Source organism: Centruroides vittatus, unplaced genomic scaffold (assembly GCF_030686945.1).
Source record: "Centruroides vittatus isolate TY-2023 unplaced genomic scaffold, ASM3068694v2 contig_882, whole genome shotgun sequence".
Classification (NCBI taxonomy): Eukaryota; Metazoa; Arthropoda; class Arachnida; order Scorpiones; family Buthidae; genus Centruroides; species Centruroides vittatus.
The window spans coordinates 744,478-769,019 of NW_027122574.1; the positions used below are offsets into that span (position 1 = coordinate 744,478).

Here is a 24,542-nt window from a genome sequence, read left to right on the forward strand (position 1 = left end):
AATTAGAACATTAAATAATTTGATTCTTAGAGATAAAATGAGATAACTAGAGGATATAAAGCAAGAAAAAATCTGAATGAACAAAAGATAAAAGACAGTAGAACAAAAGAAAAATATAGGAAAATACGGAAAGATTAGATTAAAGAGGTCTCGTATAGAATAGGAAAAGACTGGAAGAACATGAAAGAAGATTGTGGGAAGTAGGAAAAAGATGGAAAGCTTTTACTAAACTAACCTAAAAAAACGTTGAAACAGAATAATGATGATAATTAGATCGGAAATAATAATTAAAATATATATTTTATAGAAATTGAAGAGATATTTATCTTCCCAAAATATATATATATATTGTCAACAGATAACTGTCTTGTTATCGAATTAATATTTATGATGTAATTTGAAAAATCTCTATAAACTGAAATTTTTCATTTTTAACTTTTATAAAGAAATGTATTAAGTGACTTTTAATCTTAACTAATAATACGTAATTATTATTATTACTATTATTAATATTTATTAGCATAAAGGGTGTGCACCCTGTTACTCGGAGACTAAGCAATTACAAATAATAAAATATAAGTTTTGTAAACAATATACCGAAAATTTTACATTTTTAGTTATATCCTTACAAAAATTTTTAAATTTTGTTGGTTATTTAATAGTTGTATCTTCCTTCATAATTTTAATTACAAAATTACACAAATACAAAAACTTTGCCCTGACCGGAGTTAGTTGACTGTCATAACTCCGTTGTTAACAGGGAAAGTGTGATGTACAGGGGCAAGATTTCTAAAATTGAGAGCATTGTGACAAAAATTGCATCCCGGTATTGTGACGATGTCACAATAATCACTCTTCAAGTTATGTACCTTTCGGTGAAGTCCATAACATAACATTACTAAATTAATTGATATTCTATATTCTATAATATTCATTAAATTTCGAATTTATACTAAAGACATAAAGTAATCTCGAGCGATTCTTCACAACATTGTGGATTTTGTTTTTAACAATAAAAACAAAGACGTGCCTTCAACTTTTCCATCGTTTAAATTTTATTGATAGAATTTCTTCCTTTTTAAGAAGAACGTTTTCTTACCGATTTGCTAAATTTATTTAACTCGAATAAATTTTTGTGGTGAACCGTCTTCATCATTCTAAAACACGTTAGAGCTTAAAGTCTGTTATGGTTTCAGCTCTTGTCCTTCTCACAGGTCTACCTCTATCTCCTTAGTCAATAAGATTTTCAATAAATATTTAAAAATTTATTTAAAAAAAAGTTTTAAAAAGATCGATCCTTTTTCTTCAGTATAAATTACACGTGAAATTTGTTAAGAGTTCCTTAATTTAAATCTGAATAATACAAAACAAATATGCAATTTATCAAGTTAAGTATAAGCATTAGAAAGGAAATAAGTTTATTAATGCCAAAACCTTAAGAAATATACCCAAATGCTTCCATCGGTTGAATATAAACATATTTTTCTTATAGTCCTTAATTAAGATAAATACAATTTTCAGCTGTTAATTGTATGAAGAAGACATTTTGTTCATTTCATATTTCTGTTATAAAAATATTTTGGCGATTTTTATCATAATTTATTTATTTTTAAACATTTTTATTGGCCAAATACAATAAATCTGTTTAGTTTCCTAGAAGCATTAAGCAATTTACAATCTAATAAATGATTTCCTAAGGTTTTTAACGGATGTTTCTATTGTTATTGAACGAGATCATAATCGCGCCCTCTGCATTCTAAAAAAAATAAACTCAAATGCGCTACAATAAACTATATTCTTTCAATTTGATAAGATTTATATTAGAATTTGCAAATTAGCCCTGGAGTTGACCGTTTAACCCTACTCTCACGACAATACATTTGGAAAATAGAGAGCAACTAGAGGTAGACACGCACGCACACGACGTTATCTAAAAATATTTTATTACTATTGAACGCGATTACGGTACTTTAAACTACCGTGCTCTTGTTATAAATTCGAGCATCACGCATAAAAAAAAACTCTAAAGGAAAATGTAAAAAATCATAAGTAATGATGTTCCGATTTCCATCATAAAATTCAATAGATGATGAGTATAAAAAAAATATAATTGAAGAATCTGTGCTTAAGAAATTTATATATAACTGGAAAACATGTATTTAAGTAGCTTAGTATTTTAAATTTGTTTATATGGAAATGAGTTGTAAGCTATTTATAAGTTGAAGTTTTTTCTAGAGAAAAGAAAGATAGTTTCTATTTTTAAACATGAATTGTTCATTACAATGAAAACAAAAAATTGATGTACTAAATCTACTTAAAATTAAGAATTTTAAGCAAGTAATCTACAAATAAGGTAAACCGTTTTGACTTAATGTTTAAATAAGATTTTCTACTCAACATTTAATATTAATAACTCGATGAAAAGTGGTACAGGTGTAATCGTTTAAAAAATAAGTCTCCAAACTAGAACCGAAGATGAATTATTATTCATGTTTTATTGTCAAAAAGCTGCAAAATTATTTTTCAATTAATAATCAGGTTAAAATAATCTATTAAATGAGAATATTTGCAATATCTCCTTACTAATTAAATTCAAAATATGAAAAGTAAATAATAGTTAGATTTAATATTAAAATTATTATATGTAAAATTCAAGAAAAATCCCAGGTATTTTTCGGGGTGAACCATTGTGGGCTTGGCCAAACCCATAATGGGCTTGTTAACAGGAGACCCTCTTAGTACCAAAAGGGCAGAAAGACTTAATAAAAGGGCAAACGGAAATTGAATCGACTATCATAATGATAGATTTTCATTTTCTTCCTTTTACAATTTAGTATTATGTGCACTTTATTAACGTTTTCAATCTCCAATCATTACGTGAATATTATTCTGCACGTATTAACACTCTTGTCCGAAAAATCTGTTAGAAATACTATTTATAAACAATATAGAAGAGTTGAAGGAAACAATCAAAAGCATCAACCTTTTTAAGAGTCAAAAAACACAAAAATTAATCACGTCAATACATAAACATTGACAAAACAAGGGATGAAGACAAGGAGACAGAAAATTTATTACAATAAGTGATACGTTTGAAACGAAATCCTAATCAAAATTTTAATTGAATCCTAATAAGATGTACACAAAATATATCACAGATTAATTGTGTTCAGTGAGACACATTCCCTGTATAATTCAATATCTATTTACAATAGACAGAGCTTGGGGATCTTAAACTACAAAATTATTTATATATATACAGTACATTCGAATAGAAAGTTACATATATAATGCAATAGTCATTTGATATTTAGTTTCCTGATAGATTAAATTTTGACGTCGAAAATATTGTCAAAATCACCTTGACATTACTACGTTCCTTTTCGTTTTATTTTGTAAAGAGTAAAACACGCAGACTTTAAAATCTGAATAAAACCAAGAAAGTATCAAAATTTCAACCCTTTTACAAAAATGTTTATAAAGTTAAATGAGACGAGAAAAAGAAATTAAAGCTCTTAAGAAGTAGAAGTATTCTAACGCTTATGGTTATTAAAGAAAACTCATCATAACATCACTTATAATATATTTTGGGCTGCAATTTGAAAAACATTGTAGACCTATAAATTCCCACTGTCGTCCGTCCGTCTGTCTGTCCTTCCTTAATCTCGAGAACAGGAGTCCGGAACAGGAGATAACAGGAAGTCAAGTTATTTCGATTCAAAACTTTTTCTCTGAAAGGTGTTAGATAGATGACCGGCACGACTCTATTGCTATCGGGAAAGTATGATTTACAGGGGCAAGCCACTAATAATTTGAGGTGGAAAGCATATATTTCAAATTAAATAAATTAGAAATACTGTTAAAAATTGCAGCCCGGGATTGCGATAAACAAGAAAAGATGGTTAATGTTACCTTTGGTTCCAAAATGGCGGCTCGATTCCAGCAAATAGAAGAAAGGAAACAGTGTGGACGCACGTTCTAACCTAACTTAACCCATTCTAATAAATTACCATAATTATTACCAACAAAGTTATTAGAATAGGTTAGGTTAGGTTAGAACGTGCTACCCCACTGTTTCCTTTCTTCTATTTGCTGGAATCAGAGAAAAGCCGCCATTTTGGAACCATGGGTAAAATTAACCGGAAAGATTTTCAGTTTCTAAAATTTAAAATATGCTTGTTTATTTATATCAATTTGTAATGTTATATAATTGCATATTCTGATAGCAGAATAGAGTGGAATTTTGTATAAAAAAATAAATTTGCATGATATTATATAAAATTTATATACGTTCCCTTTTATCAAGTAGACTCAACCTGCAATTAACAGAAAGGAAACTCCTCTCTTCTTCCTACTGTTTCTCATCCGAAAGAGGGAAGAGGGAGAGATGTATTTTCTTTCTGTTTTCTATAAAATTAAAATACTGTTTACCCGGTTTGTTTCAATCACATTATAAAACGGAACGGTCGAAATCTCCGATCCAATTTATATTCATTTCATTATTAATGCATTTTTAAAGAATTTTAATTATCATAATTTGATAAATATTCATTTTTTTAGATTTTTTTAAGCCGATAAAACTTTGAAATTATTATTTTGTTTTCTGTTATTAATATTCAACGATATTAATTTTGAAATATTGGGAAAAACTTTTCTCTATTTTTAGAAATTTTCGACTAAACTGAATACTTATTAGGCTATTCTATTTTTGAAACGTCGATTCATTTGCTTAAAGTATTATATAAGTTATCTCTTCTGAAAATTTTCTAATGAAGTATGTTATTTATGATTTTATATAATTCTTTATTTGACGAACAAATAAATTCGAATAAATATAAATTTTTTGACAGTAAAAATGGGAAAAACTGAGATTCTTCTGATTTCATTATACCACGTAAATTAACCTTATTGTTGATGGTTAAGAATAAAATGATAGTTTGATAAATCACACTACTTAGTCTAAAAAACCTGTATTATAATTTATATTATATTTTGATTAATGAAAAGAATCTCTTTATTAGGTTATAGACCTATAAATTTCCATTGTCGTCCGTCTGTCCTTCCTTCTATAATCTCGAGAACGGAGTTAAATACACGCGACTCAAGACCATAGAAAGCTTAGGCGCAGAAAGCCCCGATTAACATATATAAACTACCGATTCAAACCGAAATTCACGTTAATTCATTTCAAAGATGTTTTCCCTGAAAGGAGTTAGATAGATGACCGGCACTACTCCGTTGCTAACGGAGAAGTATGATGTACAGGGGCAAAACACTACAGTACTAACTTGAATACTAACTAATGCCCGGCATTGTGATGATGTCACAATAAATAATTGCTCGTTTATTTATACAATAACAAAATCATTATCATATTACTATATTTTTGCATGTTTTACGTGTTAAAAATGTGTAAATTATGTACCATACCATTAAACAAATTAAGCCTATTAAAGAAAATAAGGAACGAAGTAAGCATTATCTATTTTTAAAATTCTTATACCTAACAAAAGATCTCTTGCACAAAAACAGTACAGTTTCTTTCAATTAAATTTCTTCCTATAATTAAGCTAATATAAAGATCGAAGAGATAAAAATTCCGAAAATTTTTAAAATCTTAGCTAAAACAATTTAAAATTGAATATTTTATAATAAAATGAAATATTTAACTGGCCAAAAAAGATAATGGCCGATACGTATAGAATAATATAGTAGTAGCTTATACGTGAAATTAGTAAGTAATCGAAAGATACGGTCGCACAGACGGACAGTCCAAAAATTCAAGTACAGTATAACAGCGAGGGATGACACCGATCAAGTAAAGAACTGATCAACGTAAATTACTTTGTTTCGAATTACTGTAAAATCCTAAAAAGATCATCGTTTTGATATTTTAACAACCATAAACGGCACCGGAATAAAATAAAAACGAAACTCAAACAATTCTAGGGAATTACATACTTCATTTCCACTTGGTTAAACATCGGTGGAAATGATTGTGAAAGATTCATTAACGTCAATCCACCTTTTGCTGTTTCCGTAGTTAAATCTATTATTAGGAAAATTGAGTCGGAATATTAATAAACACCGATATACATACTCTAATATGAGATTTTCTAAGTGTTTAACTCGTTTTAAATTATTATCTACAGCATCGTTTTGAGTTATAAACTCGAAGTGTGCGAGAATTATTGAAACTTTAACATTTAAAATAGAAAATATTAATGATAGAATGGTTCCGATTTATAAGTTATCGTTTTTATCCTGGACACAGGCTCGTTTTGACATCAAAAAATACGTTTTAGACGAATTTTAAACGATTTAAATGCTTATAAGAATAGAAAATACAACGATAGGACGACGTCTGTTATGTTTACATCTTATTCTTACAGGGAAGAACAAAAAAATACTTCATTTATATTACGTTAGAAAAGGAAACGAGACATCAGAGATGTTATACTCGAACGACAGTCGCATTTGCCACTTTCTCTACAATTCTTTTTTTTCCATTTTAACTGTTTATTGTCAGCCGCAGCTGATCCAACACAAAACTGCTTTTTTTCCCTCTCTCTCCTACAAAAAATTTTCTGTCAAAGATAAGAAAAAGCAACCGAAAACCTAGGAGAAACATCTTCGTCATATATTTATCATTGACATTATCGCCCATTTAAAAATTAATGGTTTAATGTGAGATAGAAATGGAGATATTTATTGAAGTAGGAACGGAATTGCAACATTTCTCTCATTGTTCTTTCATTCTACTCAATAAAAATCATACGATTTTGCTTAATTTAACCTTTTGTAACTACGATAATTACGAAGTTTAGGACAAAAGACATGCTTTAGATGAAGGAAACGTTGGAACAACGTCGTAAATAAATGAAGTTGCGCGACGGGTGTCGACCGATCCGACATAAATTTATTAAAATAAACATTATCCCGGCTGCCATAGTAACGGAATATTGCGTACACGTTAACGCCATAACCCCCTAACTAATTTTTACATTTGTTAAAATTAATAAAAGGCAAAAATTATATATATATATATTCAATTCTTAATGACTTTTTGCATGGAAGAGAGAGAGAGAGAGAGAGAGAGAGAGAGAGGAGGGGGGAAGATAAACGGAAGCAGTTAATTTGCATAATGGACGGATGGATCAGTTCGAATTTTTCTACTTTTTCTACCGAATCTCGATGCACAAAGAGAGTTTTATATTTTAATTATCTTCAAAGGTTAACGAGATTTAAGCAGTCCTCTATTATCTGTTTATCGCGATCGATTATTTTAATAAGAGAAGAAGATCCGAGGGATTCCCATTCGGATTTTAATTGCAAAAAATAATTATTTTTACTGAATAATAAGCATCGGAGACGTTTTCGCTCGCTTCTGTATCTAACGAAGTACGAATATCCTTAAAGTATTTTCGGTTCGTGGTAATAGATGGTGCCACGCGTTTATTTTATTAGTAGGCATTCTATTATAGTAAAATATGTCATAAATAGCACTAGATTACCTGTGATGTAATACAAACACAATGAGCATTCTTATATTATTCTTCTATTCAATATCTTCCCATTAATAAGGTTACAGAATTGATATAAAATGTTGTAAAATATTGCAACATTTGCCAGTTATTTTGTAAATTAACGTGGCTAAAAATCATCTCCTTCTTTGAAATATGCCATTAATAGGGAATATTAAATAGAAAATTAATTATCAATGTTCCGACGTATCGTTTAAATATTCAATGTTACAGCATCGAAATCTAAAATACCTCTACACAATTTAGTCGAACAATAGCTTTGAAATTACATTTCGTCCGCAGAAATCCGATGATGCAACCTTTCTGAGGAGATTTGGAAAGAATCGATGCAGATTTAACGTTCGAAAGGGGAAATCAAAAGTCTTCTTGCCCACAAAACGTTGATAAATTATCGAATATTATTTATTAAGCGAATTTAAGACGATAGAGTACGGAAATGACTAGACAAAATGAAGGGACAACACATGAAGGGACAAAAATGAAAAGACAAAATGAAGGGACAAAAATGAAAAGACAAAATGAAGGGACAAAAATGAAAAGACAAAATGAAGGGACAAAAATGAAAAGACAAAATGAAGGGACAAAAATGAAAAGACAAAATGAAGGGACAAAAATGAAAAGACAAAATGAAGGGACAGAAATGAAAAGACAAAATGAAGGGACAAAAATGAAGGGACAAAAAATGAAGGGACAAAAAATGAAGGGACCAAAAATAATAATAATAATATAATTTATGTTTCAGGACTTCCTCCTGAGTTGAAAAATGAGAAAAATATCCTCAAAACGAGATTATATCGTCATTTATCTTTAAGGATAACCGGGATGTTGCATCCATAACCAATGCTGCTGCGTAAAAACGTTTACGAGTCGAACTCTGACCTTAACGAATGTCTAAAACGAGTAGTGTAGAAGAAAGTTTGCTGACGTGGAAACGAGAAGCACAACACATAACACCATTCGAGGTCATTGGCACTCAGGTAAAGAAAGATTCGTAAGGTACTTCGACCCCGCGCTTTAAGTCTTTATAGGTGTAGATTTAACGTTAAAATTGTCCGGGTTTAAGAAGGATCTGCATAACGTTAGGGTCGTTAGTGGAAACGAGAAGTGCAAACAATAAAGGTCTTCTTCGGACCGAACGTCATAGAGGAACACGTGATAGAGACTATAATGGAGCAGCGCTTTTTCGCTGCATCTCTAGATCCGTTTATTCAAACTCCGGAAGTATCGCTTCCAGCGTGGAAGGTCGGGATTATCGGCGCGCGCCCGATCGCATCTCTAATGTATCTCCTATGGCAGGAAGTGGTGACTGGAAACGAAAGAGAGGTCGACCTCCGGCGGTTTTCACCGCTATTCCGATCACTTTACCGAGTGTACGGATTCGGTTGTTTAGCGTACTGGTCGCACGTGATCGGAAAACCGATGTTCCCACTTTGAGATTTCCGGTGACATTTACGGGATTTGGACCAAATCCCGCCCTGCCATTGTGTCGGAACTGACCACGTCACACCACGCTCGTATGGAGTCGGCGTGCACACACAGGTAAGTGTCGGAGCGTTTTATACGTACAGTACAGTACGGGTGGTGTCGAATGTTACGTCATTCGAGTTTCGTTCGGTGTCTGACCACGTAAGCAGTCGCACGGATTTTCCACACTTCTTAGAAGCGCTCTTCTGTTCTCCACCCACAGAGAGTTCCGTTTAATCCATGGATAAACAAATTTCTGTTTTGGAAATCGTGCGTACAGACTCTAAAGTGTCACAATAACAATAGTCGTAGGAAACTAACGTCTTCAGGTATTTATTTCTTTATAATACATAGGAGATTAACAAAATTTTATCGAACGTGGTATAAACTCGAACGTGTAGTAACGTAAGATCTGTCATAAATATTAACAAGAACATAAGCGACATGAATATAGGCATGAACATAGGGCGATTTAAAGGAAGAGAAGCATGATCGTCGACATAAATACGGGAGGCCACGTCAAAGATGTCACATAAATAGAGTCGGTAGGGCGATTCGAATGTGAACATAGAATCGAATTTCGGTTTAAACGAGTGAAATAAACGTAGAGATGCAGGTATAGTACATTGTCGAAGAGGAACACAAAACTGGATTCTTGCCAGCTTGATAATACCTCAGTAATAATTCATGAAGGAGCCTTTAGTTTGTTGGGCGAAACGTCAACCCTTTAGAAACAACTGTATCGCTGGAGTAAATCTCCACACAAGTAACGCAAAAAACTAAACGTTCGATAGACGTTTTTTTTTCCTCTTCTTCTTCTGTCTTTCTACAAAATTCTACCCCACACTCGAAACAATGGCTAGTTTACGCGACCAAATTAATTTATGTCGATGCCTAATCACGTAATGGCCCTATTACTCCCATCTAATAATACACTCCAGCCTGTTAAACGGTGGGCCAATCGATGAAATTTTAAATTAGATATGCGTGCCACACCACTTAGCATCCATATATTAGGATAATTATCGGAGAGCGCTAAATATTTCGTGTATTTTTACGTTTAAAGAATAATCCGAACGTTTCTGCAAGTAAAAAGAAAAAAGACCTCTTGTATAATGAATCGCGTGTCTTCGGGTTCGGAACAAGACCTGTTTTATTCAGTAGCTTCCTTAATGTTGCAGAGGCGTTTACAGCGTAAACTATTCTGCAATTTTGTTTCCTTTTCCGAAAGGCTATAACAAGTGTTTTATGGCAGTCGATTTGCATTTCACCCTTCCTTTTATCACCGAATCGACACCGTCGCCATATATCAAGAAACAAAACCCGAAATCTTTATATTCTAACACGTACGAAGCTTTAATCGGATGCAAAGTCAATAATCCTAGTTTCTACCTTTCATCATTTTGATTTATATCGGTTATATATTAAAAGAATCACGCTTCTTCCTATGCATTTTAAAATCCTTCCCAAATGACCTTTCCTTGTTTTTGTAAACAACACGGAAAATCTTCTTAAGCTGTAAGTAAATTAATGCAAGTGGCATTACCTCCAACCCTGTAAGCTTATATATCTTCTATATAATTTTCTAAAATACGGTTAGATGTCATCTTTAAATAGAATATTTTGGTAATAAAACTTTATTACCTTTTTTGGCAAGTGTGCCAGGATATAGGATACCGATTTCACCTGCGAATAATGTGCCACGAATGGCATCTAACGTGAAATACACCGAGAAGATTTATATGAGAAAATGGTAAGTCTAAATTAAGCGATTTATTTCGACCTTTTTCCCAGTTCTAAACGGAAAAAAAACAAGAGGAAACAGAAGATATAAATAAGATAAAGCTTTCTAGCATCAACGAAACCTAAACTTAATACGGGAGGAAATTTTCAATTATGCAAAAGGGAGAAGTTTTCAGTCAGATGGACGTGATCCTGCACGACAAAAAGGTTTAGAATTTCTAAAAAAAAAGGAAACCATTGCTCGGTTATCCACCAAGAAAATCGGTTTTTTATTGCGTAAACATAGCTAAAACTCGGATATTTACGCGTGGAAGAAGATAAAGAGTCGTGATTTATAACACAAAATAACGAGAAAAGTCGTATACTTATGTAATTGGCCCACCCTAAAATGTATCCGGTTCACAGAATTTTGATAAAAAAGAATAAAAACTTGTAAGCACGATTTCATCTCGAGATGAAATACGTAAGGAAGTGTCGGTGACGAAATCTCCTCCACCGTTTTTCATCGAATAAATATACAAAGGGAAGTAATCAGACATCTTGTTTTTAATCTAGAAACGGAAGTAAATAAGGTAAGTTATCTTAGTACAATAAAGGTACAAGTTTATATTAATAAAGCAAAGTTATACGTATGAAGAAAAGGTTATAAATCGTTTCTGTTCTTTTTAAAATTCTTGTTATTTAATATTTATGTTTAGTAATATAAAATCTGAGAAATTCTTCAACGTGAACAATAATTTCACAAGTTCCTAGAAAAGGGAGTGAAGTGACATTATTATACAACATACTCGTTTCGTTCTATAGAAACCTGTTCTGGTGTATAGAAGATAGTTAAAGGTTGGTTGTTTGAAGGATATTTTATTTATAAATATTTGTAAGAATATAAGTCGAATAAGGTAACAAAAAAGGACAGGTTATTATATAACTCGCCCTAAAAGTAAGTTAATCGTGTGTTGGGGGGTGTTGTTTTTTTTTCTTTTATTCTCCGGGCAATAGATTATTTAGTCTGGACGATGATTAACTGACTTTGGGCCTTCCGTGTTTTATGGTTTATGTGTCACTTACGTAATATTATTATAATACAAAGAACTATTCGAACAATTAAAAAAACCTTATACAAATTCTACGCAGGTCCTATACAATAATTTGATTAATACAAGAAGACGAAGCTGAAATAACACTTTTATTCGTATTTTTAGTAAGTCACGAACGTACGTAATTGGTCCACTTTCAATTCTGAACTATCAATCGCCGGAAGTGACATCACAAATAGTTTCCCTTCAATTTCTTTAACAGTTAGAATCAGTATTAAAGTATTTTTCTTTTTATTTCTGTTAGAGAATATCTACGTCACACTTAAATGTAGACTATGTAGGCCTATATGTGTGTGTGTGTGTGTGTGTATGCTTTAATATATTTGTATAGATTAAAAAATAATATATTGGAAATTAATACGGGAAAATGCTACAGACACAGCACTTGTCTAACGAATTCCTTGGCGGTTTATTCATATTTACAAAACTATTTTTAGACGGCAACAATCTAATTAAAAATCGAAACACGTCAAATGCAAGCCGAAAAGTCAATTCACGTCCTTTGCCAAAGGAAGGGGGTGAAAATTTCTATAATAAAATTCATTTCCGTTCTCCTTTTGCCATAAAATAAAAATAATTAATCGCGCCGTAACGGAGTAGAACTTTCCATCACCAAAAAATATATAATTATCAAAATTGTCAACCGAGCTTTGGGTGGAGACGTCACCTCCCGTGTCACTTCTACGTCATAGGACGACGTCACGCCGCATTGTTAATATATTAAAGCGTTATTAAGTGTCGGAACCGGCGAACAATAGACGTACTGCCAAGGTTACGACGTTTTAACTCCTCCTTTCGCCTCATTAGTTCGGAATAGAAAGTCACGTGGTGACGTTCCCCCTCCTCTCGACTTTATGGAAAGATATTCCGTCCGATAATTTCACTCTTTCGGGGTCGGGAGAAGGTGTGGAAAGAGGTAAGTTTACCCGATTTTGCGTTTTAGTGCGATATCGTCGCACCAGATGGTGCCACCGGAAACTCCCCTCGGACTATATTAACAGGTTGCCTTCTCTTAATTATCGAACACGGCAGGTAGTGTATACCGCGCACGTTTTAAAAAGTACAAAGACAAACGTTTGACGCAATAAGTCAATCGATATTCTGTTAATTTTCGTTCCAATCAATCGACGGTAGCCTCCCCCCCGCGAGGTACACGAGAGACGCATGCGCCCCGACACGTGATTAATGGGCGAAAAGTACCAATTTATTTTCCAAATTGCACCCCGGAGCAAGAGGGGGAAAGGATTACCCTTCGGACCGGTCTCATCTGTTTCCCGAGTAGAGAGCGAAAGAGGGGAGTCTACATAAGGGGACGTCCACCTGGGGCACGGATTTCGATCGATAGACGGCAGCGGGTGACCCCAGCTGGACCTGTCAACCTCCCGACGTCATTTCCGACCTGTCTCTAAACGCTTCCCGTAAAAATTACTACATAGAAATTGTTATTTCCGCCTCTTTACACAAGTTTTTCCCCCTCTTCTGGGAACTGATTGGAAAAAGTTTCCACCGAACATCCTTTGATTACGTTCATCCCGATCTTCTACAATTCTCTGCACGTGCATTTTCTTTCGTCAATCGCGGCAATTGTCATCCCGACGGAAAACTCATTACGGATTCTCCAACGGTTCCTTCCTTCGGAGGTTGTGTTCTAACAGAAATTCCGGTGAGTCAGCTCGTGAGTCAGTCACGATCAAAAGATAAACCGATTGATTTTTACCATAACCAACTGATGCTATCCACGGGAATAGTCATTCGCATCTTCCTACATACTTTACAAGATGTTTAAAGGGTTTTGATATTGATACTAATTACATAAGTTACTTACATCCGAAAATATCAAGAGCTAAAAACAGTGGCACCTACTGTACTTTACAGAGTAATAGATTAAAACTAGAAGACATTACCGTATGATAATAATGACCGATAAAAATATTAAATACTACTAGTTTGAATTTAATACGCATAAATAAACACATACAAATATCACTAAACTGTCTACACTACACCATGTCTCTTGTTTATATAGTAACACCTGTAATCGATTGTTACTCATGCTAAATTATCTGTAATAGTATTATTTAACGGAAACCGCAATCACTCTTGGAAAATTTATTTCTAAACAATGAATCCTTAATAGATTTTCAGGGTTTTTACCGCATTATTATAAGAATGTATTGTTTTTACATAGTGTATTGTAAGTATACTAGCAACATGTTCCTGTTGATAGCCTAGTTATTCTCCTAACAAAAAGGGTTGTTTTTATAATAACAATCTTTAGCGCATTAATAAGAAATTCTTACACATTTCTATTTATATCCTAATTTTAAACATTTCACACTAAATTTATAATGTATCCCTTGTACACATTTAAAGACACTTCATGGCCGGGTGGAAAAGATACAGGTAATTTTACCTATCTACAAGAGCATACTACAAGACCGATACTCTTGTATTTGTAGCAATATTCCTTGGTACAAGCGAGCGACTAGTAAAATAACAGAGGCCCATTGATCAACGTCGACCATCGATCTTCGTAGTTATTTTAGAGTTCTTTATCTTTCTGGTACGAACAGCGATTCAGAAGAATGATCGGATGGGAGTTATAGTGGTGGCTGATTAAAGGAGGTGTGTCCACTCGGGATTTACATGCGCTCCCGACACGCTTAGCGGTTCTGTAGCTCATTAGTCTGATCCCGGCAGTGAGGGGATCTCCGACGTCCAATTAGAAGGCTTTGGTCGTCGAGGACACCTGCCTGGACAATACTCGCAACACTTTATTCCTATTCTTTTGTCGATGGCGTGACTCAAACCCTATCGATCGTCCCCAAGTAAATTCTAAATATATCCAGGTACAATATCCAAGATGAGTATCTGAAAATTGTGGCCCTCCTCATAAACAAACGATAAATTGAAATTGATGGGCCTCCTAAATCTGCCATTTTGTTTTCCAATATAGGGGGTTGTATTAAAGCCAGCAAGCATTTATATACGTTGAAGGTAACGCAATTATTTTTAGTAAAATAATGAAAACAGCGTGTTTTTAATGGAGAACACGTCGGATTTAATTCGTAAGCTATTTAGTGTGGAAGAATGGTTAGTTTACTCGACCTCATTACTGCCAATTAGGAGATGTGTATAGGAAACGAGCCAACCTCTTGGCTGTTCTCGCGATCGATATCGTCGCAAAATCCGAGCCCTCTTAAAAAAGATTTTGCCTGTCTCGCACCGATATTAAATTCAAGGGTATTTATATAAGTAGGTGCAATGCACAATGGCTTACTCGTATCGTTTTAGGTAGAGTCGAGTCACCCCGGTGAGTCGCCATCTTTGCCAATCGAAATGCAAAAATATCGAACAAAGAGTCTCCATTATCTACAACAGGCTGTGTATTCGCCCGCGGACTTATCTTCTCTTGTATCGCAGATACGTGGACAAGTAGGCAGTTCTCTTCCACATCACCGGTTGCCATGACGACTAGCGGAGGTTCGTGCCCAGAAAGAGACCCGGAGTAATTGTTGGGATAATGAAACACCGTCTGGGGAGATACTGAATTGGCCGATTCATCAGCAGTTTGTTCATCCGGTTCAATTGTTTGCAGGGTAGAAGCTGGTCCTCTTTCAAAATTTCAACCCGATTAATTTGGCTTATTTACGGCATCTTTGCTCCCCCCTCCCGAAGTGATGCGACGTGTCGGATGGCTTCGAGCGATTTTAAAACGACGACACCGCCTAAATTAATTAATGTATTCGGCTACGAAGTTCGAAAATCCGCAGTTGATCTTTAAATAAATACAGAAATCTGATTTTTCTTTGGTAAACATTTCAAAGAGGGAACGGTTACGGTTGGAGGAAGCAAATCAGTGAACTATCACTCGTCAATTATGGCTGCAGACAGCACGTTGTCTCTCGTAAAAGGTCGAGTCTTTACTTTTTTATGTTTGAAAAAGTAATGGCTTGTCTTCTTTAGTTACAGAACTTCCTAAAGTTTCGATAAACGTCTGACAATGCTAAAGAAATTACTCAACAGACAAATGAACAAAAACCGTTGTATTAAAAATACAAGTCTGGCATCCGTTTAAAAATTCAGGAAGAAAATTCACTACTCGTATAAAGAATCCTTATAGATTCGGATGAATTTAATTATTTAAGAAACAATTTCGTGTATAAAAATAGGATTTCATTAAGGTTTTCCGGAATGGATATCTTCAATTAAATATAAACTAGAAATATCTGTTCTAACTACTAATTTGAATTATTGTAGAGAGACTGATATTATGGTTAAACGGTTTTTTCAATAAATGTATCCTTTGTTCCTCTACCTAATTTTCCGGAAAGTATTTGGGAACGAAAATAAAAAAGCAACCCCCCATTAAATTTTTATATATCGATACTTTACTCGTTAAGTGTTTATTTCTCGATAATACTACAATAATTATTGATTTACGAATAAGGATTTTACATTATTTCTGTTGAAATTTTCATACATTCATTATCACAAACACTATACGTAGTACTGTACTCACGTACAGGATCTCCACTTTCCGTGTCTTCATAATAATAAACAAAAGTTGAATGCACGAAGTGATTTAGATTTCTCTATATTTAAATTATTTTTTCTTACTTCCTATTCCTATAGTAAATTAAAATTTTACAGCACGTAACCTCCAGTATTTTTTTTATTTTCGCTTATATGACATCACGTTCTTAATAGATACATCTTGTTACAGAGGAAGGATGCGGAACACATCCTTTACAAGATATTACATTTGATTGTAATTCAATTCGTTCTACCTATAAAATATACAGCTGCAGAATATATAGGGCCTAAACTTTTTAATAATAACATTTATTTTTAATTTAGAGAAAAAATTTTATAAAGTATTAATACTAAAACACTTAAGGAAGCTTTAGTTTAGTCGTTGCAGCGATAAGTAAACAGAAAGATTATTTCTACCTTTAAAATATTTCCATGTAATCCGATTTAATACTTTCTCTAATTTCATTCAAACGTGATAGACTTACAATAATGCGTACAAACATAAAAAATGATAATAATAATTACTTCGAGTAAGAAATTTCAACGTCAGTTTTATCTATGTTTAATTTACTGCATACGTCTTCGATTGGAAAATCAATACATTGCAGCGTTGTTGTTGTTGTTTTCAAAACTAATATAGCACCTATCGAATAAATACAATCTGGAATATATCTCGAATGTTTTTCGTAATAAATCCTTCCGAATGTCTCCATTACTCCCGAGGTTTATTACAAAAGAACATCATTTTGACGAAAGACCGAACGGGATTTTTCTTTTATTACACGCCTTTTCTCTTATATTTCTCTGGATAAAAGAAAACACATTTTAAAATTTCAAAAGTTTTTCATGGCTTTTTCATTCTTAATAAGATTAAAACGGTAATTATATTATTTATTTTATTTAGTTTATTTTAGGACGTGTTCACTTATTGTTTAATATATAAATTTTACAACGACGTTCTTAAATTTCCAGAAAAAAAGATTTTAAAAAATTATTAGAAGAATCTTTGTAAAAAAGCTGACGAGGTAGGTCCGAAATGCATGAAAAATAATGTTCTAAGGCTGTAACAAGTCTGGAAATAAAGAGGCCAACGTAGTGCTCACGAGTATATACAAAGCTAGACAAGAAGCGTATTATAGTAATAGAAGAATCAAAGAAATGTCATAAATATGGAGTGTTATCGAAGTATACGCTTCCAAATTCTGTATCGAATCAAGAATTTCTTTTATCATCTATAAACAGGCTTTATCCTATACGATCACTTTCACATTGTTGCTACTTACAGTATTAACACGTAGTGTTATAGTAACCATTTTTAACTTTCTTTCTTTACCTTCGCATCTTCATTCGTTAATGTAAGAAAAGACTACATAAGATATATATATCGTCTTCAGAATAAAGTGTTTGTATATATATATATATATTGTTAATAGTTTATTAAATTCATTCGAAAAGAATGTTATATAATGCATCGAATTGGATGTAAAGGTCATACTTATTAATACATTCATATATATATATATATATATCTTAATCTTTAATGTTATTGAAATTATCCTGAATGCATTTTCCTACGTAGACAACGTATGAAATTAAATAAACGAAATTGGACTTTCGGGGGTTTCTATTATATAAAAAAACAGTAACAATTATCATGAAGAATATGAAAATAATGTCAATAACTTCATTGATTCTGTGTATTTATTTGTTTACATCGAAAGGGGGCGATTCTTTTATCCGTGATAATAACCAGAATAATTTAGTTTTGAGTGTTTATTGACAGATTTTTTTATTGGTGGAAGGGAGCATGCGTCGATATGAAGCTTCGATTGGTGGTGGTTTGGCCATCATCGATCTACTCTCTCGATTACTACTCTCCCGAGAATTCCATAGTTAAATATGAGGGACGATATCAGTAGGGGCGATAAATGTCTTTGTAAATCGCCCTTCCACGCGCCCTCCTATCAAAAAGCAAACTTGTATCTCAATCGGGACGATCGGACCCGTGTTACCCCTCTCATAATGGAAATAATAAAGAGTGCTCGAGTCTCGCTTTCCCGCAATACCCGAATGTATAGGTAGTCGGCCAATCCTACTTTATTTGATTAATAAAAACTCAACCCAAAACAGTTTTTTTGTGGAACCAAAATCTATTCTCTCTTTCCTACTTTAATTGTTACTGCATAAAATATTCTAATGATAACATAGACAATTCTACCCTTTTCTTTGATCTTCTATCCTTTCATTAATCCTAAGAATAATTAAAGATAATCATATCGATCTTAGATTCTACTCCTTAATTACAACAATAGTTAATTTTATGCCTCGACGTATTTAAGTTAGACCTATATAAAGATAAATATCGTTGGATACAAATTATTCTCTGGAATGTATCTTAGTAAGACGAGAGTGACATTATACCAAGTTGTGTCTACTTAGGAGATTTACCTTAAGAAAATTGATTCGAGTATAAATCTCTTCGGGATGTTCTTAATCAAAAGGGTCTTCTGTCAAAAATTCTTAAGAAGACACGACGTGAAGTACAGAATTGGAGAGGTTGAAGAGTTGCAGATAATTTATGTAGGTAGAATAGATGAGAATCTGCGTGCTGAAGAAAAACGATTCCGAGTTATCTCTAGATAAAATTAGTTTCGCCTCTTAGCCTAAAGGTCATGGAAAGGCCGAGGATCGATATCGAAATTTCCAACTTAGGTCCCAGGCCCGTAGACAACTCCTACTCGGAAAGAGGTTCGGCGTGGGCGGAAGACAGGATTCCTCATTGGACGTCTCCAAGATGGGCGGAACATCTTGGTGGTGCATCGACCAATCAGGCGACATGACAGCCAGGGGTTGGTTTCATCCCGTACCTGGCTCATCAGACCGTCCGCCATCCGGAAAGGGTCGCGTAGTTCGTGGCGGGACCTTGTCCGATTCTCTGCCTCAACACATCTCAATTGGCGTTACATGTTCGGCCTACGCCACCGTTTACGTAATTTTCCCTCCAAGAAGACCAGCCTGCGCTGGGGGGACTGCTGTTTCCGCTCTCTTTCCCGAGCTCCACTCTACGATTACTCGTTTTTCAACCTCTCCCCCGTCTGTTTCTAACTCAGGCATTCTCGCACTATCGTGCTATTACCTGCCGGAATTCCCTTTCCGGCCTACCTCTATCTCAGGTAAGTTCTTTATCTCGCTATTTCTATCGCTTTCTCGTCTTAACGCATCGCCTAAAGCACGATCACGCTCTTAAAGTTGATTCTCCTTCTCTGACGTCCTTAAAAAAACACAATAATATATTTTTAAAGGCTTACAGTCATTTCTATTTAAAAAAAGAATAAAGTTTTACACCAAAGCGTTGAACAAAGAACATTTCTTTTAAACAAATAAATGTGCTGTACCCTTTATTTACAAAATGTTTTTATCTGACAGATAGAGAAATTATAAGATGCTAGTTGTACGCCATTCCAACCGAGACACCTTTCTCCATTTTCTCAGTTACTCCGTTCCTCATCTCTTTGTGTTTTTACACATATATCTAGGAACTTATGACTAATTAGATCGTCCTCTATAGAAAGTTTAGAACAATATAAATTACATCAGCAAGCAAAATTTCTTATAAAACCATTCTTCTTGTAGAAAGTAAAGAGAACAATCTAAAAAAATCAAACCCATTTTCTCCAGGAACAATTGCAAACTTTAATGTTTACTCTCTCAATTTGTTGATTTTCCTGTTTACCTTTCTTTCATCTTCTTTATCTTTCTGATCATTCGTTTTAGTTTATGGCTCGAAATACTCGATTGTTAGTTACTTGGTTTTTATTCGAATTTAGCTTATTTAACACTAGAATTTTTCTATAAAAAACAAAAGACTTAAAGCATAGAAAAATTCGAAAAATTCTCATTATTAACAAACAAAAATGTAAGTGCGAGAAGCAAAACAATGAACTAGATCGATTTTAACATACTTTTTTATACATAGATACTGTAGATACATGATGTAGGCCATATACACATCGTTAAAAATTAGTTAATTGTTATAAAATGAAGTAATACACACTGTAAATTACGGTATTTTTTGTTTGTTATCGGTTCATAATCTTTACGCCTCGACATTTTCACTCCATTTACTTCTTCACATTCCCGTATAAGCCTATTTTCTTCCAAATTAGGCACCATTTGAGGGCGATAAAGAGAAAATTTTCGGAACAAATCAACCGTCTGTCCCAATACCACAGGAGCGGAATTGTCTGTAACTCGCTCGCTAGTAGACAAAATCCTACGTTTTATATATTGGTGGAAACACTGTTTTAAAGGTAATTAAGAAAGCATCCATCTGGTAAGAATCAATTTTTTCCTTTTCGAAGATGGGACAAATATAATGGTCGAAATTTAATTTCCAACGTTGCGGCTGGAAGAATTTTTCCAGAAAAATTGTTAAAGAGAATATTTAATTGAGATTTTAAAACAATTTTTATATAAATACATTTAATAAAGCGAAATAATTAGGAAAAAAAATGACAGAAAGTTAAAGACAATTGGTTTAATTTTCTTTGTGTTAGTGGGACGTGGAAAAATTTAAAGAAACTTTTCCAATTAATCGTTCTTCTATCAAACAAAGAAGTCTTTATAATAGTTTTTAAGTTAGACGATGGGCCATAAATTCTAACGAAGAAAACACTCACTATACCTCAAAGACAAGCTTATCCGGGTGGAGTCAAGGGTCAAAGTTTAGGGCTCATTAATTCCATCTCGTAACCTGTAAAGATACAGCTAAACTAAAACTGTTTCGGGAAATATTTATTGTTAAATGGGAGCCTTTCAATTATTCAGACGGCATTCTCTATTCATCGTGCTACAACAATGCAGAGAGGCATAGAAAAGACTCGGCTCGAGACTAAATACTGATTGGTTTAAATAATTAAACATCCCGAATAGAATATTCTGCACTAGGTTGCCAATCGACCGCATACACCACTCGCACCTGCTACGGTCCGTTATGAGTCCCTCACGAATTACAGAAGCGCACTTAAGAATGATCTACTTTTACTACCCCATACGACACGAGGAATCACGCTTTCGATTATTTTTTCTACAGTTAAACATTAGTTTTTATATATAAAAGCAGAATTTTTGACATTTTCTCATGCAAAATTTGCTCAAAATCTATTAGAAAACACGCTTTACTACACACATTTTATTTGTTATTTGAACGTTTTTATGTAGATTAGATAAGTACAATGCTTTTGATTGTTAAGCCCTGTATTGTTTTTTATTATTATTATTGTCATCTATCCAAGTAAAAAGAAAGAAAAAGTATTTGAACTTTGAACTTTAAACTTCTTTAGGAAGATTTATAACAGAGTATTACGTTTATTTTCAAAGTTTTCCACTCAGAATATGAGTTGATTCTCTCTTCATCCTCTTCGTTTTGTTTGTTTAGAACAACAACAACCCGCAACGAACACAATTCTTGAGTTTCCTCTGGGATAGATTTTCAACTTTCTGTAGGTTCTTTCTGTGTACTTCAATCGACAATTCTTATCTCATGAGGAGAATCTTGTATGATATAAGAATTCGTTCTACACAGTAGGGTTATATATTCTACTTGCAGAATATTTTAACTGAAGATTCTTCGATATCTTTATCCAGTTTTGTAAAGGATTCCTATTTTATAAACAGATATTACTTCTTATTATAAAATTAAAGCAATTCCAAATTTATATATCGTGTCTCGCAGACCTTTCTCTTACAGCAGATTTACTTAAACGAAAGAAATTAAGAGGAATGAGGTCTTAACTTTATTAACTCATTAGAAATTAAGAGCTGTAAGGCTATCTTCGAAGTAAATTCTAATGTTTCTAGATGAAGTGAGAAGAGTATAGGATTCGATTACTTCTAAAATTTACTTTATGGGAAAAGGGTTTTTCGAGTTGATCACCTTTATATTTTGGAAACCTCATATATGACCGAAAATGTCAGCTTTTTATCGTACTTCTACTTGATAATTTAGTTTGTAAAGAGTTCCTTCGATCTTTGTTGAAATTTCGGGTTTACTTCACATATCTCTACTTAAATTAAATTAGAGTTTTCGATGACATTTGGAGAAAGTCTGGAACTTTCTCTATTTTCATCAAACCTGACAAAATAGTTGGATATTCTATATTTGCCAGACACTATTTTCACATGAAGTCATTCACATAAGATGTAGACGAGATGCAACTGTCTTGCAGTTGCATCTCGTCTACATTTTATCTACATCTTTGTCTTGCAGTTGCATCTCGTCTACATTTTATCTACATCTTTGTCTTGCAGTTGCATCTCGTCTACATTTTATCTACATCTTTGTCTTGCAGTTGCATCTCGTCTACATTTTATCTACATCTTTGTCTTGCAGTTGCATCTCGTCTACATTTTATCTACATCTTTGTCTTGCAGTTGCATCTCGTCTACATTTTATCTACATCTTTGTCTTGCAGTTGCATCTCGTCTACATTTTATCTACATCTTTGTCTTGCAGTTGCATCTTGTCTACATTTTATCTACATCTTTGTCTTGCAGTTGCATCTCGTCTACATTTTATCTACATCTTTGTCTTGCAGTTGCATCTCGTCTACATTTTATCTACATCTTTGTCTTGCAGTTGCATCTCGTCTACATTTTATCTACATCTTTGTCTTGCAGTTGCATCTCGTCTACATTTTATCTACATCTTTGTCTTGCAGTTGCATCTCGTCTACATTTTATCTACATCTTTGTCTTGCAGTTGCATCTCGTCTACATTTTATCTACATCTTTGTCTTGCAGTTGCATCTCGCCTACATTTTATCTACATCTTTGTCTTGCAGTTGCATCTCGTCAAGTAAATACAAGTGTGCAATAAGATGTTTAATTTGGACTAATTCCAAGAACCTTTCAGGAACTTTAAATTTTTGTTTAAGATTTAGAACTTTTTCTTATTTTCTTATTTACGTCTATAGACAATAGATAGTTTCCCATCCCGTAAAAAATTGCTTTGCGGGATTACTAAGCGTTTGACCTTAAGAATTTCTCTGTATTAAGGTTTTCTAAAATGGAACGAAAACTAAAATTTTGTCTATAGTAAAGGATTATAGCCGAACTGTCATATAAAATGTACTCGAGACGATAACGTGAATTAATAATTAGATTTTTCACTGTATCTTCTCTCGTTTCATCTTTTCGTCATTAGAAACGAAATCAAACGGAAATTTTAACGATTACATTAAAATCGTATCCAGTAAATTTCAAAAATAATCCGACTTTAATGAAATTTTGGCAGAAGGAATCTCTTAATCCGAGAGAAGATACTCGGTTAAGTGGGAGCATTCTTTAATTCCCTCTTCGGATGACTTTTCTCAGTTTTGAATTTAACATCGTTAGAATGAAGGCAAGAAAGTTTTGCATTGTCTCGATCGGTTTCTTTGCTATTTACTTCGAATAATTCATGAAGTTTGGCACATTTAACGAAACTCGCGATGCGGGGGTGGAAGAAAACGGAGAAAGACAGGTATCGGGAGGGAGAAGGCAGATGCAGAGGCCGGATGTACACACACAACAGTCGACAAAGAGTCTGCAATGCGGACCGTTCGATTTCCAATCCGCTTCCTTCCTTCCTGCCCCTCTCTCGACTGGTCTTCACCCTCCCTATACATTACCTCGGACACCTTCCACTCTCTCCCTCTTCTTCATCTCGTACTATAAACAACCTTCTTTTCTACTTCGATATTGTTCCAACTAAACCTTATAAAGAGTAAAAATGAAATTTGTTCGTTTCCTCATTACGCAATTCCCCTTCCGGTCATTTCGCTCTTTTCCTTTATTTTTCCACACGGATGAGTCGGTCAACGAGGGGGGTCGTCCCGGAATAACAATTTTAGCGACAGAAGGATAGAACGATAATTACATCTACTGCCATAAAATAGCACTGAATATTTTATGATTATAGTGAGTTGGAGCCAAAAATATCACACAAGTGTTCTTTTAGATATTTCCCCCTTCTTAAATTAAATTTTTCCAGACTTTAAACAGGAAAATAAGACATTGTTTCGGGTAGAAAAACTAAACTTTTACTAGTTTACAACAAGTCAAAAAAAAAAAAAAATACATTACCAGACTCTTGAGAATTGCAATTGAAATATTGTGGAAT

General features: G+C 33.5%; 1 protein-coding gene across 4 annotated transcripts in view; it reads left to right on the forward strand.

Annotated features, from left to right (window-relative positions):
• Positions 1-8,898: 8,898 nt before the first annotated feature.
• Positions 8,899-24,542, forward strand: part of ChT (choline transporter) — a 30,073-nt gene continuing 14,429 nt past the window's right edge. The window contains exon 1 of one of the 4 annotated variants that reach the window (XM_067280139.1): positions 8,899-9,083. Coding sequence is in view for 1 of the 4 variants with exons in the window: in XM_067280137.1 (XP_067136238.1) it covers positions 19,176-19,554 (379 nt within the window). In the remaining 3 variants the exon portion in view is untranslated. Of the gene's footprint in view, positions 9,084-9,120; positions 9,338-12,305; positions 12,762-18,961; positions 19,555-24,542 lie in introns of those variants that run through there. The other 3 variants (XM_067280138.1, XM_067280140.1, XM_067280137.1) reach the window with 3 other exon arrangements.